This window comes from Dermochelys coriacea, chromosome 26 (assembly GCF_009764565.3).
Source record: "Dermochelys coriacea isolate rDerCor1 chromosome 26, rDerCor1.pri.v4, whole genome shotgun sequence".
In the NCBI taxonomy this organism is placed as follows: domain Eukaryota; kingdom Metazoa; phylum Chordata; order Testudines; family Dermochelyidae; genus Dermochelys; species Dermochelys coriacea.
The window spans coordinates 8,256,649-8,277,670 of NC_050093.1; the positions used below are offsets into that span (position 1 = coordinate 8,256,649).

General features: G+C 40.9%; 1 protein-coding gene across 1 annotated transcript in view; it reads right to left on the reverse strand.

The window, feature by feature from the left end:
* Positions 1-730: 730 nt before the first annotated feature.
* The window catches only part of ADRA1A (adrenoceptor alpha 1A), a 28,803-nt gene continuing 8,511 nt past the window's right edge, over positions 731-21,022 (reverse strand). The window contains exon 3 of the mRNA XM_038384813.2: positions 731-3,537. Within this exon, the coding sequence (XP_038240741.1) occupies positions 3,017-3,537 (521 nt within the window). The 3' untranslated portion in view covers positions 731-3,016. The remainder of the gene's footprint in view (positions 3,538-21,022) is intronic.

A 21,022-nucleotide genomic window follows, 5' to 3' on the forward strand; every position in this document is an offset into this window, starting at 1 on the left:
ATCCTTCAACAAAAAAGCTTCAAAAACAGACTCCAACGAGAGACTGCTGAATTGGAATTAATTTGCAAACTGGATACAATTAACTTAGGCTTTAATAGAGACTGGGAATGGATGAGTCATTGCACAAAATAAAACTATTTCCCCATGTTATTTCTCCCCCCACCCCACCCCACACTGTTCCTCAGATATTCTTGTTAACTGCTGGAAATAGCCTACCTTGCTTGTCACCATGAAAGGTTTTCCTCCTTTCCTCCCCCTGCTGCTGGTGATGGCTTATCTTAAGTGATCACTCTCCTTACAGTACTTGTGGCACCTTAGAGACTAACACATTTATTAGAGCATAAGCTTTCGTGAGCTACAGCTCACTTCATCGGATGCATCCGATAAAGTGAGCTGTAGCTCACGAAAGCTTATGCTCTAATAAATGTGTTAGTCTCTAAGGTGCCACAAGTACTCCTTTTCTTTTTGCGAATACAGACTAACACGGCTGCTACTCTGAAACCTCTCCTTACAGTGTGTATGATAAACCCATTGTTTCATGTTCTCTGTGTGTGTATATCAAACTCCCCTCTGTATTTTCCACCAAATGCATCCGATGAAGTGAGCTGTAGCTCACGAAAGCTTATGCTCTAATAAATTTGTTAGTCTCTAAGGTGCCACAAGTACTCGCTTTCTTTTTGCGAATACAGACTAACACAGCTGCTACTCTGAAATTAGGCATTTTTGTAATTCCCACTAGGTGCTAATCTGCATCTTTCGGTGCCTAAATAGCTTTGTGAACCTGTCTCCAAGGTGTGGTGGTGATTTGATTGGGAGTTTATTGAACAGAAAATGCTATTCCTATTTAGCTCTTTTTATTACTTGTTTACTTTGGGCTCGATTCTCATTTACGCTAGGACTGTTTATACCACTCTGGCTATGTAAAGGAGCCTCAGCGTGGGTGCAAATAACATTTACATTCACCTCAAGGCCGCTTTACGCTGCCAGGACTATGTGAAGCGACCTTGTAAATTCTAGTTTTGCAAAGTCTCCAAGACAATTCGTAAGGACCTGACGGTGAAGCATGGGTTCTCAGAAGCTAACAAATATCTCAGGGATGCACAAATGAAAGACATGCAGTGGGGATCAAATACTGACAAATGTTGGAGTTATTATTGAATGAGAGATGAATGAATAATGATTCCTCATGAATATTATTCAGAGGCCTTTTCAAAGCCTTGCCCTGCAAAATTTCAAATGTCCTCTCGATGTGCTCGACACCTATAATTCCCTTCAGATCAATAGGCATTCAGTACCTCACAGTACGGGGCCCTTCCATTCTGGGAAAGACGTCTATGCTTCATGCCAAGGAAGCTGCGTTATTACTTGGCAGGCTCAGTGGGTAATTATGTTATGTGCTGCTTATATCTGATATTGTGCAAATAATTCCTCCCACCTTTTCTTTCAGATCCTGAATTGCTTATTTGTTTGAATAGCTAAGGGGCAATATAACAGGCTCCCAAATGCTTTTTTCACCCACATCTACAAGGGAGGGCCCATTCTCCTTGGGGTGCATCCTTAACTCATTTGTGCATGTAACTCCCATTGATCTGAATAGGAATGAAGGGCCTCGTGCCCAAAACCATGTGAGAGGCTCACTACATTGCAGAGAAGGCATCAAGAAGAGAATGCAGTACAAATACACAGCAGGGCAGCCTCACATCTGCAACTCTTGTGCACTACTTCATAGGAAGATTTTGTGGCTCTGGCAAGTAGCTGGAGCAGGAAGTGTTGAACTTTTAAATGGCCCCCCCGGACCTTCTAGAGACTGGAAAATATGACCGAGTACAAAGGTCTCCTGGAAACCCCAGAATATACACATCTTGCCTGGTTTCGAGTTTTGTTATAAAAGCAGTAAGGCTCGGAAACATTTTGAATGAGTCTGGGATGACCAGTGTGTTTAAAAAAGAAAAGAAAAGAATATTGTGGCAAGTTTCTGAAATGAGGTGAAATTCACACCCTTTCATCAAGTGTGTCCTTGAGATGGAATTTACTAGATTCCAAAACACAAAGCGGAAGGGAATATCCTCACCAAGCCCCGAAAGCTGAACCCACTGAACTTCAGACAGCTTTGGGGTCAGGGGACTTCTGCAAGTTACAGAGGGCCAGATCCACAGCTGGTGTAGATTAATGTAGTTCCATGGGCACTGAAGTCAATGGAACTACACTGATCTGCACCAACTGTGGACCTGACCCAGTGTGTTGTCAACTCTCTATTTGCATCAGCAGGAATCCAGGGTGCTCACAGCCTCTCAGGACTGGACCTTAACTGAGCAGCAGAGGTGATCTGACGTTGAAAAGTCTTCACGTCAGAACTCCCTTAACTGAGACCATTCAGAGATACATAACATTCCAATGAATGCTTTCTTTCCCCATTTCCCTTAACTTCTCTTGCTGTTGGATCAACCGGTCCAGCCATAAAAAAAAGGTTATCATGAAATGGCTATAAAGTTTGAGCTCTTCGAATGTACCCATGCTGAAACCATCACGGTATATTTATAATTCTCTCTTGCAAGATGCATTAGATGTTCTTGTCCCTTTCCCTCCACCCCATTGCATTTCAAAATAAGACTCGCTGGAGCTTTAAAAAGAAGAGACAGTGAAAATCAAGGCCTTTAAACGGTGAGGGAAATGATGTTACAGTCATTTCAAGGGGCCCGGTGCTTAAAGGTGCTTTGGGGCTTCAATGCCCATTAAAAAAAAATGGAAAGATTCCCATTGACTTCAATGGGCTTGGAATCAAGTCCACAACTCTCAATGACTTCAGTTTTAAAAAGCTTTGACCCACACTGTGTTAAGGCGTGCTGCCCCTTTGATTCAGGTCACTCTCCCTACTTCAGTATCCGTCCCTACTTCCCATTAAAAAGAACAACTTCCTGCTAGTGGAACTATTCCAGCAGAGCAGGGTTGCCAGAGCTGAAAAGTTGCATGTAAAGATTCCCCCCTCCTCTCCAATCCCATGAGAGATCTCAAACCCTTAGACATTCTCCCCGTTTTCACCGAGGGAGATAGTGTGTATTTTAATGGTCGGCACATTACGGTTCTCCCGAGCGACGCTCCTTGATGGGCCAGCACAGCAGCATGTCCTCAGGAAACCTTTGCTCTTCACTTTGGCTCTGGTGCAGCTGGACTTGTCTTTAGAGATTGCACTTTTTGTAGACATGCTTTGCATGGTGGAGAAAATCTTCCACTCGCAGACCCCATGGGACTTGGAAATCCTATAGAAGGTTTCCCCCGACCCTACAGGGATACGGACAACATCCTTGGCACCGTCCATACTGGGCCTAGCTGCCTGGTTCAGATTGAAGCTCAGGGAATGCTTGTTGGCTGCTTGCTTCCTTGTGAGACATTGGGCTCGCAGGACATTTTGGAAGGCTTTTTTAAACTCTTGACTCGAGCACGGATAGATGATCGGGTTGATGCAGCTGTTCAAATACCCAAGCCAAAACGTTATTTTAAAAACCGTGTCTGAGGGCTTGAGTGCAGGAAAGAAAACGCCTGGAATGGAAAATACAGGGAGTGTTAAGACAAAACTGGTGAGAAATTGCAGATAGTCAAAGTGTAAGAGAGATAACAATGAAAACAAGTCAAGTTCATGAGTTTTGGATGCTCCGAAAACAGACTCATTCCTCCTGGGGAAGAGAACATTTCAGAATGTATGGTGCTCTACAATTACATAGGCAGTATGTAATAACTGTTCCAGGGGACTCTATCTGTTCAGCTACAAATGCAGCAGTAATTTCATATTTTAAGTTCTACAGAGTCCATAGTTTGGTGAAAGGAGGTGACAAAGGGAATTAACTTCCTCCCAGGAGCTAATGCACCAGACTGCTCAGATAAGCAAGGAGACAACTTAACGGGATTTGAAATGGCCAGGGATCTGGGATCCCAGCTAATGGACAGCCCAATGACCACATTCAGACAGGAATTTTTAAAGGATCCTAAAGGACCTGGATGCCTCTCTCACTTAGGATCCTTCAAAAATCCCAGCCTACAGATCTTCCTGCATCATGCGCCGAAGCCAAAATTCATAAAAGTCAATGGAAAGGCTCTCATGGATTGCAATGAGCATGGATCAGGCCCTTGAGCAATAGCTGTATAAACCGTAGGAGTTTCAAAACATCTTTACTATCCTGCAGTGGGAGTGCTTAGCAGTGGTTAACTGCAGTTGCTAGAATTGTAAGGATGTTTCTCATGGAGCTAATTAAAAAGGGAAGGGAAAGGTGGCTCAAAGCCAAAACGGGCTGATACTTTGTTCAACTGTAGTCGACTACAGGGAACACTGATTGTAAGTGAAAAGGCAGTACAGGTATCATTTTTTAAAGGGATCATATGACCAGTCTCCCTCTGCTTAATAACAGTGGGCTCCAGCTTGCCTGCAATGTGGGGAAATGTATGGATATGTGTGCAAGACACATACTAAATACTGGATGCATCCGATGAAGTGAGCTGTAGCTCACGAAAGCTTACTCTCAAATAAATTTGTTAGTCTCTAAGGTGCCACAAGTACTCCTTTTCTCTTTCCCCGTGTTTATTTCCCCCCCCTGCCCCCCGCCCCCACTGTTCCTCAGACATTCTTGTCAACTGCTGGAAATGGCCCACCTTGATTATCACTAAAAAAGGTTTTCTTCCCCCCCCGCCCCGCTCTCCTGCTAGTAATAGTTCATCTTAAGTGATCACTCTCCTTACAGTGTGTATGGTAACACCCATTGTTTCATGTTTTCTGTGTATCTCTGTATATAAATCTCCCCACTGTTTTTTCCAACAAATGCATCCGATGAAGTGAGCTGTAGCTCACGAAAACTTATGCTCAAATAAATTTGTTAGTCTCTAAGGTGCCACAAGTACTCCTTTTCTTTATTCCAAACATGCTTAACATAAAATTCTTACTTTAACTTTTCCAATTTTAAAGATTTTATCCCATGAGCAGAAAGATTAGCCTGAGTATGTTCCTACTGGAGCTGTTCAAAATTTTTAAAATGGCTCAAAATTCAGATTTTGACTGATGCCACTTCTACGCCTTCAAAAAAGTCACCACTTTAAAAAAAAAAAAAAAAAAGCTTTTTGGTCAGGGGTAGCGCTGGATAAATTTTTTGATTTTCAATTTTTTTTGTTGAAATTTAAAAAAAACAGTAAAAAGGATTTATCAAATCAGTGATTTTTTTTAAACTGTTTTTTCAACCAGCTTGACATAGAATCATAGAAATGCCAGCTCGAGAAATCAAGTCCAGTCCCCTGCGCTGAGGCAGAATAATGTAAACCTAGACCATCCCTGACAGGTGTTTGTCTAGCTTCTTCTTAAAAACTTCCAATAATGGGGATTCTACAATGTCCTTTGGAAGCCTGCTCCGGTGCTTAACTACCCTGATAATTAGAAAGATTTTCCTAATATCTACCCTAAATCTCCTTTGCAGCAGCATAAGCCCACTGCTTCTTGTCCTACCTTCTAGTGGATATGGAGAACAATTGATCACCATCCTCTTTATAAGAGCCCTTAATGTATTTGAAGACTATCAGAGCTCTCCTCAGCCTTATTTAAATACTAAAGTTGCTCAGTTTTTTTAAACTCTTCCCCATAGATCAGGTTTTTTAAACCTTTTATCATTTTTTAGCTCTCCTCTGGACTCTCTCAAATCTGTCCAAATCTTTCCTAAAGTGTGGTGCCCAGGATTGGACACGATTCTCCAGCTGACGCCTCACCAGTGCCAAGTAGCTCAGGATAACATTCCCATTAATGCACCTCAGAATATTAGCCGATTTTATAATTGCAACACATTGTTGACTCACATTCAATTTGTGAGTCCACCACCACCTAGCCAATTCCCCATTTTTTAGCTGTGCCTTGGTTTTTCCTTCCTAAGTGAAGTTCTTTGCACTTGTCATTACTGAATTGCATTTTGTTGATTTCAGACCAATTCTTTAATTTGTCCAGGTTGTTTTGAATACTAATCCTGTCCTCCAAAATGCTCGCAACCTTTCCCAGCTTGGTGTATTCTGCAAAGACTGTCCATTCCATTACCCAAGTCACTAATGAATTAACTAATTAATTAATGCATAAATATTTGTCAGGTATCAGTGGGGTGGCCATGTTAGTCTGTATCCACAAAAACAACGAGCAGTCTGGTGGCACCTTAAAGACTAGCACATTTATTTTGCTATAAGCTTTCATGGGTAAAATGCCAAGTGGGTTTTTTACCCACAAAAGCTTACGCCCAAATAAATTTGTTAGTCTTTAAGGTGCCACCAGACTGCTCGTTGTTGTTTTTTTATAAATATTTGTGTATTCTTGCCAGGGATGTCACACGTTCTAGTATTGTTTGTAGCCACCCTTACTAATAATTCTGCTTGGCGCTTGTAGAGTAAAATTCAGTCTTGGGCAGAGGCTCAGCACAATGCATTAGCATCTGGCATATCCCACTTAAGCAAAGTGACTAAAAGTGTTGCTAGTACGTGTGGCATTCTTTCATTCCGAGGATGTAAGCGGTGCATCAGCCTCAGACTGGCCTGCTACATGACGGTACAGTTCACCCATAAACTTTAGCTATCGTAAGAAAGCTTACCGACGTTATTCAAATGATGCTTGTACAATGAAGAGAGGCATGTGCCTATGTGACTTGCTGAATCAGGGCCATAATGACCAAAATATAGAAACACCGTTAGGATACCGAAGATGGAACATTGATGCTTGTGGAGAATTGTTTGCAATGCTGCTGTTAGTGGTTCCAGAATAACACTAGCAATTTGCCTGTAATAAGATCCCACAGTTCCCTCGCTCAGACGCTCAAGTTTCTTGGAAATGAAAACAGTGCTGTCTGGTTGTGAATGAAACAGAAAACTGGATTCCATGCTGTCAAAATATTGCCTGTTCTGGGCCCACAGTAAATAATAAAGCCTCTAGGACCACTTTCTGCTGCAGATCCACCATTGCATGAAATCCTTAACAGGTTTTTGAGGGAAAGATCATTCATTATTATACTTTCAAAGTACTTGCCTCCAATAATGTGACCTGATCGTTCCAAAATCTGTGATTACTTTGGACGACATATCTTGGATATAAACATCATCCCAATTTCCCAGAAAACACAATTTGCTTGTTTGGGTCTTTATAGCCAAGATTTTGATCAATAGCTCTTTTACCATTGACATATCTCCCCCCACCACCCTGTGAAATCATAAACATGCCTAGATTGATAGGGATATTGTAATAGTTATTTGCACAACACATGAAGTTCGCCAGAAAACAAACATTCATCATTTTTCTCCAAAATCATACATACAACGATACTGTTAGAGACAGGGGCCTGAATGAAGACAAAAGATCTCAAATTCTAACTGAACTTTGGGGAAGTTCAGATCACCCCCTCACCCCTCGACCTTTATTTTCAAACAGGTAGACATCTGGCTGTGGGTCACAACTGCTACTAGTGCATTGCACATTACAGTCATTTGCCTGTGTGAATGTGACTTTTTTTGATTGAAAATACCTTTCCTAGTCAATGTAATACTGATAATATTTTAATTCTTTACCAAGTGACTCATCCAAACTATTGTACAAAAGAAATCAGATCAGTATTTCATGATTTTTCTTTGTGACTATGCCAGACATTTCTTAATATACAAATGCTATTTCCATGTAATAACAAAAAGCCCTACAGCTGTTCATTATCTCGCTGAAAGATTCTTTTTAGTTGGGAATTTCAAAGGTACCTAAGGAGACCACGATGCCCCAATTCCATTGAATTAATCTGACATCAGTTTGTCCATTCCTTTCCCCTTTTGTTTCAATGCAAAAGGTAAATGAAATCCAAGTCCAGGAAGTTCTCTATTAAGCCAAATGTAGTAGTGGGTGAAAAAAATTCATTTGCTGTGACTTTTGGCTCATTTTAAATGGGATGCTAACACTCTGCCAAAGACTGTTAAAAATAGAAAATAGCCAGCGTCAAAGCCAGGTTCCTGTTTTTCTGGGTGGGTGGGGCGATTTGTATGCTAATTTATTAATATAACCTTTTTGTTTGATCAATGTAGCAATTTCCTATCTTGGAACAGCACATTGTACATGAAAAGGACACAGAGTAGTTTTAATAGTAAACATGGGTTGCCATCTGTAGAATCCACCATCTTCCTTTCTTAACTCTTTCATTCCTATGGTAGATGCAACTTGCACATTTTAGACAAAATTGTGCTTTCACATACATCGACTGGGCCAGGCATCAATGAAGCTTTGCAGATTGACACCAACTGAAGATCTGGTATGTCTACTTCAGTGGTGTTGCACAGACATCATTTACATCAGGGCAAAGGGAATGTAAAATTTGTCCCAATCAAACTAGTAGCATTTTTCACGCTCTTTACACCAGTGTAAATGGCTTGCACAAGGGCAGAGCAATGGTAAACTGCACTGAGGATACTTGCATTCTAAACCACTTGGCAAGACCTTTTAAACTCTGTGTCTCATCTGTATAATGGACATAATACAAGACTATTGGTGTAATTAGTGTTTGTTTAGTGCTTTGCGGCTATAAAATGTTAGTCTCATGCTGCAGAACTTGAAGCCAGAACTTTACTCACGCCAAAGCTAGGGATATATTTTGAGCCAGCATTTTAGATTGTCCTGTTACCGAGATCTGGGCTGATGCTCATGTCCATATCAAGTTACTATTATTACACCCCAGCTAATACAGACAGAAGCCCTAAGGTCCCTAGGGATGTCAATTGACGTGAGTGATAGGAGAATGCAATGTTTTGATGTATCTTCTACGGACAGAAAGACTTTTTATTTATCTTTCATCCATGAGTTTCAAAGCACTTTGCAGACATTAATGAATGAGCCCTCATAAGACCCCTATGACACAAATATTATTTCCACTGTATTGCTAGGGAAACTAAAGTACACAGAGTTTAGGAGAATTTCCCCGGTTACTCACAAAATCTGGAATTGAACCAAGAGCTACAGGTTCCCCATCCTATGCCTTCATCACAAAACCATCCCCCATACAACATTTACAAATCTTACATTCTACAGTGTGATTTTACTATTTCACGAGTCTGTCACTGTATTACACCCGCCTGCTCTGTGAAACAAGGAGAAATATGCCAACTCTGATGTATGACATCCTTTGCCACTTTAGTGTGCTCAAAGCAGCGAAGGGTAATGAAGTGCAAAAACAGTATAATTTTTATTCTGCACCAAGTGAAGGCTTGACATGACTAATGTAAACTCCTGCCACGATTGTGCTGTACTGTCTGCCCTTGAAAGAGTGAATCAAAATCACATTGCTTGGAAAAATCTAGACAGGAACCCCACTGACTATGGCACTTATTTGATGACTTATATAAATTCATTACCAATAAATATAAAGGCCCAATCCTCTGTCCAAAAATAGCACCATAAATATGAGAAATGAACACACAGAGTGCTCAAAGACTATAATAGCACTGGCTCTTCCATAATGCTACTCTGTAAAAAACATGAGGGCTAATATATAGGAATTTGGTTGAAAAGCATAATAATTTACAAAAGAATATGATATACAGTGTACGTACGCATCCTTTAAAAAAAAACCCAGAGAAACATTCTAGTCTGCCAGAAAATATTGTTTTGTTCAAATCAAAACTTTCTGTGGCAAGTGTCATTTTGATAAAATGTTCATTAAAAAGCTAATCATTTTAATAACATAGAAGAGCTCCATTTAGACATTTTTAGTAAGAATGTTAATTTAGAAATGACTTTTCATTTTGAAATTTAATTGCATATGGTAAAACATTAAAAATTAAATAAAAAGTCTATATTGAAATGAAATGTTTTGATTTTAATCAAAACAAGATGTTTTAACTGACCAAAAATGTTAAGTTTCCAAAATTCACCACTTTCCCCTGATTTGGAACAAAAATATATTTGGAAATGGAGGAATGTCCCACAAAACAAGAAATTGCAGTTCCTGCTCAGCTCTAAAAGTTTGGAGTTGTTCAACTGAGTTATGAAACCTTCATATAGGGCTTCATTTCAAGGGCTTCATTATTTCTGGTCATTGTAGAGCCATGGTACATTTTGCAACAATAAATGTGTTAGCCCTGACATACTGCACAAACACCAGTACAGGGCAATTACATTCTGCCTATTATACTCTCCTAGCAGTTTCAACTGGTTATGGCAGTAGTTATCAACATCTTCCGTACTATGAGACTTCTCCACATCCCTACACTCCCTTCCCATCTAGCTGAATGGGTTGGGCAGGGTGATAGCAGTGGAGTTCATGACCTCCACTTTGAGAACCCACTGGATATGGTATTTTTCTTCCAGACCTTTAATATTGTGTAGAGTCACTGTATGCATTTAAACATGTGATGTGTTTAAGACCAGAAGTGGATGCATTCAGTGCTGAATGGAAGTTATCGTTAACTGGTGGTGTTAAGACGTGTCTGAAGGTATTTAATTCAGATTTGAAAGCATAACAAGAAACAATGGCTGGAAGTTAAAGTAAGACAAATTCAAGTTAGAAATGCAGTAAAAGCTTTGTTATCCAGCACGCTGGAGGTATGGGAGGTGCCGGTTAATCAAAAATTCTGGTTAACTAAGAGTTACATTTAACAATGGAATACCACTTTTCAAAGAATTAGAATTCAATAAAATGGATAAAGTATAAAATAGTTTACAGGTACTCACCAATCCAGTAGTAGTACTTCACTGAAGAGTGGTTGGTTTCTTGAAGCACTTAGGTGTATACAGGTAAAGTTTTCTATACAGTAGGTTATCTTATGACACTTCATATCACCCAGATCACTAAAAATACACGTAACACTAAAACTATATTGAACGTAATTGAATCTTTCTTTGATGATTCAGGAGGCACTTCAGGATCTTGCAGTGCCTCAGGATCATCATTATCAACATCAATTATCATTGTAGATGTAAAAGGTGTAGAAGAATGGGCTGAATCTGTAATGACCCTACGACACACCCTGGAAGCTGCTTTTTTGAATAAATCCCTGATACCAGCTTGCTTGCTTACTTGTCTTCTGCCTCTTTTGCATAAACATAGAGGGCAGAATGTGTAATTGCATAACCTCCTGGGCTATATACTCGTCCCGGTTATGAGACCAAAGATTTGTGCTGGGAGATATCAGAAATGCCAGTTAATAGAGCTTTCCGGTAGGTAAAGTGCCGGATAACACAGCTTTTACTGTAATACCCTTTTTAAACAATGAAGATGATTAATCATTGAACAAACCATCACTTGATGTCTTCAGATCAAAACAGACTACCTTTCTGGAAGATATGCTTTAGCCAAACACAAATGAATGGGCTGAATACTGGGTTATCTTCTTCTCTTCATCCCAGGGCATCTTTGCAGATACAGGGAGCAATACAGTGTCACCATTCATTCCTGTCAATGGATTGTTCATCCTGTAAACCCAACCTGGCCTGATCCTGCCTACAATCTAGTTGGTGGTCAGTGGTAGCTGTGTGAAATTCTCTGGCCTGCATTTTACAGGAGGTCAGACTAAATGATCTAATGGCCCTTTCGGCCTGTAAAAACTGAATCCATGAAACAATTTTGGATAATAAATGAATTAGTCAAAAAAAAGTCAGAAAAATCAAAGTCTGCTTAAGGATAATTCACAGACAGGGGAAAAAAAGTGTGTTAAATAAATGATTCGCTTTGAATTGTTCAACCACTTTCTTCCTCACCATCTGGTTAATTACTTAGTTCCCCATACTGCGTCTGGTATTGCTTAGCATATGTGAGTGCTCAACAGTGCACTTGCAATGTTTCCTAGCACAGCTAAAGGATGGGAGAAGAAGCGAGCGGAGAGTTAAGAAAGGATAACTGCTACTACAATGGGATATATGCCATCACGTGCCAGCAATGCCCCTCTGCCATGTACATTGGCCAAACCGGACAGTCTCTATGCAAAAGAATAAATGGACACAAATCTGATATCACGAATCATAACATTCAAAAACCTCGAGGAGAACGCTTCATCCTCTCTGGCCACTCAGTAAAAGACTTAAGGGTGGGCAATTTTGCAACAGAAAAGCTTCAAAAACAGACTCCAAGAGAAACTGCTGAGCTTGAATTAATATGCAAACTAGATACCATTGACTTGGGTTTGAATAGACACTGGGAGTGGCTGGGTCATTACACATATTGAATCTATTTCCACATATTAAGTATCCTCATACCTTAATAAACTGTCAACTGTCTAAATGGGCCATCTTGATTATCACTACAAAAGTTTTTTTTCTCCTGCTGATAATAGCTCATCTTAATTAATTAGCCTCCTACAGTTTGTATGGCAAATTCCACCTTCTCTTAATGTGTATATATATACTTCTTACTATATGTTCCATTCTATGCATCCGATGAAGTGGGCTGTAGCCCACGAAAGCTTATGCTCTAATAAATTTGTTAGTCTCTACGGTGCCACAAGTCCTCCTGTTCTTTTTTTAAAATACTCTGGGTTCTGTTGAACTCTGTGCATAGAACAAGATACAATTTGAGCAACAGCAGAGCAAGCTTCTTGGCACTGTGTCGCAACCCTGTTCTGGATGGATCATCTTCCCTGGAGGAGTTCAGAGTCCAGATTCATTCGGTCCTTGGCCACCCTGTTGGATCTGCCAATTACTCACAATTTTGGTTTGAACATTTCACCCACTAGCAGCCTGGGCTGAGAACGCTAATTTGTTTGACGTAGGCCGGCAAAAGAAGCTGTCAGTATCTACCATTTTTCAAGTGACTGCTGACATAGATTGGATCACAACCAGCGATCAAGCCAGGAAAGGCTTTACATCTCATAACGAATTCAATTCAATCTAACCCTCATGGACTCTTATGTCTTAGCTCGTATTTCTTTTGCAGAAGTAAAAGGTTAAATCCTGGTAAACACCACTGTTCATTTCCTTCCTTCTTGAGGAGTTAGTTACTTCTGTGCAAAGGGAGTGAAAAAATGTTACCAAAACAGAATTCTCCATTCACACCAGCTGTGTTTTACGCTCACTTTTCAAGTGTGTAAATGACTGCACAAAGTACAAGGCACTAGAGAATCAGGCTCTAAGCTTTTCCATGTGCATATCATGCCGGTATACCTAAATTCCCACCAGATTAGTGCTGACAACCAGGAAAGAAAAATTAACTCAACTTTTTATTCCTATGCATTGTAGATTGGTTAAATTATCCTTGATTTATGTTGTGCATTCTAACAGATGCGTTTTATTAAGAGAGTCATTAGCATGATTCAGTCTCCTCTTATTCAGAAATAAAATTTGTTATTAGTGTTGTCAGTTCTTTAATTTGCTTTCCAGATTAAACATTTCCCATCATTTACCCCTCCTTCTTCCCCCCTGTCCTCAATGTGTGAGGATTTTGTTTTTCCCAATATAAGCTTTTATTTTTATGTTTGCCAACTTTGTTTTCTGGAGCCAACAGCTATATGTTTTCCACATCCTGCTGCTGATTAAATGCCAAGACAGGCGCAAAGGCACTCTCTGATTTCTCTGTAAATCAATTACTTAGAAGTTATGGAGTTGCTTGATTACAGTGTATTCAAAAATCAGTACCGATGTCAAGTATGCATGTGTTAATGGAAAGCACATGGCATATGGACTCCCCAAACTGCACAGGTTTCTGGTTTTCCATATTATAGGAAGCAGCATGAGGTTAGTAACCCTTAAGTCTGTGTGTCCTTAGGACTTTTGTAGGAATGGTATATTGATGAATATTCTGAAAACACGTAGAGGACTATGAATCATGGATGTTAGACAACATCATTTTCAAGGTTATGTTCCCCACTTTGTTTCTTCCGTATATGTGTTCAAAGTCCAGTGGTGGAATAAGAGCCACAGGGATGATCGAAGAAGCAAGCAGTAACCCTGTGAAATATTCATGCTTGTGTAGAAATATTAGGGCTTATATTCTTTGCAAGATGCAGTGACGAGTGGGAGACAATCACAAACACACAAATGGCCACATTCCATCCAGTAAAGTGCAGTAGTTCATAAACACATTCGGAGAAGATAGAAACAAATGAGGTTTATTATTAAGTGTTGTTTGATTGGGGGTTGCATCTGAAGGTGTCTGAGGGCTCCAGTGGAAACACAAATTAAAACAAATTAAAAAGCATGAAGACAGAAGGCTGAGCAGCAGACATTCCCTCAGGCAGATTGGCCCTGTATTATCTATGGCTTTCTATACCTAAAGTCAGGCAGTTTGTGAGATGGAGGTCACAAAACATGGTTAAACCATTTTTGCCCTTGCTCCCAAGCTTAGAGTTTGCACTGGATTTTTATTCCATGTGACCACTCTACCTACACTGTTCCTTATTCTCAGATCAAATAGAAATATACATATCTTACTTCTTCAGAGTGATCATGGCTGTGCTCTGTACTTTTACTGCCCTGAAGCAAGTCTCACCCAGCCCTCTTCTATGGAAAGAATCTTTCTAGGGAACAAATATAGGATTAAATAAGCTTTGAAAAGTAGGAAATGCGGCAGATTTTTGTAGCATTAAATTAATGTACCTAATACAGAAGGGCGGTTTATTTCTTAATACCGGTGGGCATGCAGAATGGATAAACCTCAGTGTCTATGAACCCTCTTCCAGGATTCTGGAATGTTTTGGATAAGTTGTTCATTCTTATTCCCCTTCCAATTCTTTGCGTGTCGGAAATGCCAAAATAGCAAGAGAAAAGAAGCTCTCATGCACCAGACTTTGAATTCAAGGATCGCTAGAGCATGCAGTAGAACTCACCTATTTCCCCATCACTTTTGCTACACAGTGCAGGGGAAGGCATTTGATGGATTGGATTGATTGATTGAGTGAGTGGAGGAGGCTGGGCTGGGTGTTGGAATTGGTAAATATTTGTTACAATCTACAGGTGTCCCTGGATCTGGGTGCTCTGTTTGGATTTTTTAAAGGGGTATTTCATGTTATGTTCTATGTGTCTAGTTATGATAAGTGCCAGTTATATACATAACATAAATATTTCTGGCATAAGAAACAAACACCAAATATCACATATGCAAGCCAGTAACTGCAAGATTTGCAGCCTGGATCTGCAGACTCAGAATGTTCAGCTAAACACTTGGAGCCAAATTCTGCTCTAAGTTACACCATTGTAAATCTGGAGCAACTGATACATCAACTCCATTATTGATGAAATTCCAAGAAAAGAAACAAACAAAAAAACTGGTTGCAGTGAAATTACTTGGGATACCAGTATTGCAACGCTTGTGATTCTATCATGATATTTGTTTTCTCTAAAGGCTCCAGCTCTTGGAGTCATGTGACTAAAGGAGAATCCCAGCTTTTATTAAAAAAGTAGTCCTCATGGTTTCAGGAGAAAAAGCTTGAAAACATGAACCCTAAAGGCTCAAACCCAGAAGGCAAATAAAAAGAGCCCAACATTTATTTTTTTTAAAAAATCTCTCATTATTTCCAAGCCACTCGGGGAGTAGGGGCAGCTAACATGATTTTTGAACATTTGGGGTTGGCAATACTGGGATTCACACCCCAGTGCAAATGAATAATATATGTCCCTTAAACTTTTGAACTGAATCCAAACTTTTGTGGATCACCCATTCCCACCTCTTGATGCATAATGCATAAAAAGCACTCTGACGTCTTTTTGAGTGGAAAATGACATTCCTCCTGGCTCATGTACTCTAGGGGCATAAAAGTGGTGACTTGAAATCATCTCTGTAGAAGACAAGAACATTTTTACTGGGAGGGAAATCTTCTCATTTGACAGGTAAATCAGCCAGGAAAGCCGTACGTGCAAAGCTTAAGTCACTACCATGTAAAAGGCAAACATTTTTAAAAAATCTCTTCTTTCATTTTTAGGTCAAACTGGCTGGAATATGACTTGGGGGATTTTTGCCGTTGTGTTCAATGTGGCCAGGATTTCATCCCAAAACTAACAAGGACTTTACAATCCATGTTTATGGTAGATTCCCCTTGTGTTGAAGAAACACTCCAAAGAGATATTCCATTTCTTCTTGGTTTTATTTTCTTTATATTCAATTGCTCCATACCCATGCACATGTACTTTCCAGATCTTGTTGCATACAAATGTGCTCCATCTCACTGACCTGCTGCCACCCTGCTTTGTTGCAGTGCTTCTCTGTCATTAAGGAACATGCTGAGATGTTAATAGAGGGAGTCTCGATCCGAATGCTGTCTCTGGGGCCCACGTTTAATATTTTCCGACATGGACACCATTTAGGGCTGGATAGTCTTAGATTTTATTCCGCTGTGCAGGGGATCAAGGGTGGAGGAAGGTCCCCTCCTTTCTTCTCTGCACAGCCCTGCTTAGATTGTGACTTCTGCTAGGCTGGGGGAGAGCACAGGCTACTTGCAGAGCAGGGAGTAACTGGCAAGCCAGAAGGGGCGGAGAGGGGCATGGAGTGGGGGGACCCCTGGCTCCACCAGGTAAGTTGTTGGTCAGAGCAGAGGGCAGGATATACAGGAGAGAGGGGGCTGTTGCATGAAAAGGGGCAACATTTCATGCAACAGCCTGGTTGCAAACAAGGAGCAGAGGAGAAAGTCCCATGTCATTCTCTGGTTGCTTTCACACTCTACCCCAGAGTCAGCTACTAACTAAACATTCTGTAAGGGATGGGTTTCAGAGTAGCAGCCGTGTTAGTCTGTATTCGCAAAAAGAAAAGGAGTACCCGTGGCACCTTAGAGACTAACAAATTTATTAGAGCATAAGCTTTCGTGAGCTACAGCTCACTTCATCGGATGCATTTGGTGGAAAAAACAGAGGGGAGATTTATATACACACACAGAGAACATGAAACAATGGGTTTATCATACACACTGTAAGGAGAGTGATCACTTAAGGTAAGCCATCACCAGCAGCAGTGGGGGGAAAGGAGGAAAACCTTTCATGGTGACAAGCAAGGTAGGCTATTTCCAGCAGTTAACAAGAATATCTGAGGAACAGTGGGGGGGGATGGGGGGGGGGAGAAATAACATGGGGAAATAGTTTTACTTTGGCTCCAGCACATAACAGTCGGATTAACCCAGTTAGCTCCTAGATGACCACTTGATACTAGGGTTATCCTACTGCAAAGAAAAATGATGCAACTAAGAGGTGCATGCACATAAATGACTAGCCATCCAGTCCTATTACTCAATCCTTGTGTTTCCTTTATTCCACTCCATTGAGTCACATCTGACACTCGATTGTCAACTCTGCACAGCCAGGCTCACATCATGTCTTTATTTTCTCGGTCAAATTCTGAGCACAGTCCTGGGCACTGCCTCATTAAATAATAATGGCAATTATTAATAATTATATCAGCCACCAATCCTTCTACCTGAGCTCTTTGCATAATTCCACCAGAATTGAATTTAATCATGAATCTCAGTATATAACTCAGTTAGGAACCATTATTAATGATATGACCATAACACTGAGAGGTCACAACTTAGATAGGATCATTGTACAAACATCACCATACTGAGCGACAATCCCTGCCCTGAAGAGATTTCAATCTAAACAGCCATAACAGATACTTAAGATACTACTCACCATGAAAAAGGGTAATAGAATCTGGCATTAAATTGATAGTGCTTATAAGGCAGAAGGCTCTCCTGATATGATATAGTCTATTTCAGAAAAAGAAGAGGCTCCTATGGTATTTTGTAGAATAGGAATAAAATATAAACCAAGCACACCGATGTCACCGCTGCTAGTCATTTTATGACTTCCTGCAAGCTTTGGCAGTCATGGTTTTCTATGTTGGGTTTGGATTCTTATTATACAACATGCAAGTTCTCCTGACAACCATCGTAAATTTCAAACAAGGGAAACAGTCTTTTCCTATGGGAATAGAGTGATCGCCAGAACTGGATGAAATGTTCTCGTAATGAAACCTCAAAGCAGGTAAAATGTACTGTGGCTTATCTTACTCAGAATTAGAGGCAATATATTGATTGAGCTTGAGCCCTGTTCAAGTGAACTTAGGTGACGCTCACACAAACAAAACACAGCAGTTTCAGTCGAGTTTCACTCCTCGGGAAACTCCAAGGATGTGGCGCCAAGGGACGTGAAATGAGAATAAAGGTTCACATTAACTTCTAATCTCAAGCCACCATGTTTTCTTTACTGCTGCATTTATATTTGTCCCATGCTGTCAGTTAAACTAGCAGTAACTATGATGGCTTTTAATGCTGATCCATGCCATGTAGCTAAGATACTAGTCTGGGACACAGGAAACGTGGGTTCAAATCCCTACCTTGCCAAAGATTTCTTGTGTGACCTTAGTCAAGTCACTTAGGGCCAGCACGTTAGAGGTATTTAAGCAACTAATTCCAATTAAAATCAATGGGAGTTAGGTGCCTAAATTCCTTTGAATGTCTGGCCCTTCCTTGTTCAGTGCCTTAATTCCCCCTCTGTGAAATAGGGATAAGAGCACTTCCCTACCACACAGGCTCTTGTGAGGTGCTCAGATACCATGGTGGTGGGGGGTGACGAGTGCAATAGACAGATGTGCAACACAAGTGAAATTATTTGGAGTACAGAAATTCTTGCATTTTGTGATGAGCTCAGAAATATTGGTGTTGCCAAAAAATGTCAACCATCAGGCCCAATTCCAAACGGCAACAATCAAAAAGTCTCACGTTGGAAATTTTGTACATATTTGATGTGGAACCCCCCCCCCCAACCCTTTAGATAGCACTTTGTGACAAAGCAAAATGTGAGGACATTGAAATTACATGAGACAAAAGAATAATTCAGGAAAAGTTTCCAGCCCACTCCGCCACCCAGGTAGATGGGATAGAACCCTCATGCAAGGATTATAGATGCTCCATACCTAATATTTAGTTTAGCACCTATATTAAGTTGTTATTATTAACAATAATATCCAGCTCTTATGTAGTGCTTTTCATTCATAGACCTCAAAGCACTTTACTAAGGAGGTCAGTATCATTATCCCCATTTTACAGATGGAAAAACTGAGGCACAGAGTGGGCCGTGGCATGACTAAGGTTAGTGGAAGATCCAGAAATAGAATACAAGTCTTTTGACTCCCAGTCCAGTGCTACACTGCCCCAATGAAAATATATGGTTGTTTCTGTTCTTTATTCCCTTCTTCATTGTCACTGATTTTCTTGCTGTGATTTCGTGAGGAGAATGAGAGGTTTGCTATTTAGATCCATTCCTAAATCACCCCAGGACTTCACAGCACCTGAAGTGAAAAAATGTGGAAAAATCTCAGCGTTCAAGTTTTCCCCCTTGTTATTTCTGTCCATGAGTACACGGGAAGGCAGTGTTCTCGGGGGACTGGGAGTCTGGACTGTTGCATTCTGTCCCTGGTTCTACTGCTGACTCGCTGTGAAAAGTTGTTCTAGTCATGTCACTGCTCTGTGCCTCAGTTTCCCCATCTGCAAAGTGGGAACAACCACCCTTACCTCACAAAAGGACTCGGCGGGTTCTTCCATTCAGAGGGCTTTGGGATTCTGGGACCAGTGCAAAGTATCATGATCATAAAATAAAGGACTCTTGAAAAATTAGATTTTGGATTTACGCCTTCTTATGGAGCAGCTAGCATTCACCAGTGTTAGGGAGAGATCACAGATTAGCTGGGCCCATTAATCTCTTATGGCATGGCAGCTACCATTGACTTGCTGGTTATGCCATGCAAGGTGGATGAATTGCCAGCTTCGTGCCTCTTGGTGTTTCCCTTTGTGCAAAGTCATAACACTTGCTTTAGGTGCCTAAACATCCTGTTTCAATTGCTCCCAATGCCTTTGGCTGTTTGCATTATTGAAAAATTGTCCTTCCAGGCTCCACCCATCAGGTCACCAATGCCCAGATGTAGTCGGTGGGTAGGACGCAGGACTAATGGCAGAGGTGTGATGTAAACTGCAAGGCAGCAGGGGCACTGGCAAGAAACCAGACTAGCTTCCTACCCCCAGTCATGTGATCCATGTGGGTCTACTGAGGACTATGTTGGAATAGCCAACTAAGGGAGAGGGTGGAGGTTTCCTGTCCTGCTTGCCGGGGACGGGGCTCTGTAACAAAACATACCAGCAGACACTAGTCAGCCTGGAAAGAATCAATTTAAAACAGGGTGTGGTGAACCCTGCCTTAGGGAGCAGCCGGCCTTGTGCATCTCTGCTGCTGTGTGGTATTGTTCTGAATTCTAAGGAATAAAGTCGGGTTATGTTGCAACCTTCCAGCAAGAGCATTTATGGTTTTATCTATGTATGCTGTGAACCTAATCTGGGCCAGAGAGACACAGCACAATCCTTCAATGGCTACCATTACAGAGCGTGAGTGCTAATGGAGTAGAGTAAGTCGGTGAGGTGAAAGGTAAGGGATGAGTGGCTGAATTAACTGATTTTCAAATCTTAAGGCTCGCCAAAAATTGCTCCCAAGGGACAGGATTCTCCCATGAGACAGACCCAGGTCAAATCTTCCGATATTCCTGTTTAAAGAGAAATATCAAGCCACGGGCGGATTTCTCCGCCCATTTGCACCATCAAACTCTAGTTTCCCTTGTGGCAGAGAAGAGACAGGACTTAGGTGTATTAATAATAGAAACTATTTGTAGAGGTTCCTGCTGGACACAGACAAAGTACCTTGTGGTTCTTCCTGGTTCGATTAAATTTAGTTTGTGCTGCCGAGAGACAATCTCCACTGGGGTCTCCCTTAGTCCTGCCCTGGACTAAGCAACCATGGAAAGGGAAACGATTCTGCTGCCATGCACTGGGCACATACATTTAGGGAAAAGCTGAGAGTTGTCCGGGAAGGGGGTGTGCAAACCTTAACAGTAGAGCTGGCTGGAATATTTTTGATAATTTTGTTTTCTAGACCTGCTGTTTTCATCAAAGTCAAAATGTTTTGTAGAGACATATTGATTTTGATGAGCTTTTTGCTGGCAAGGTCCAGGATGGAGACTCTGGTCAATTTGAGAGACAGAGACAGGGAGCGCAAGGGGATTAAAAAACCAGACTTTTTTGCATAGAAAAT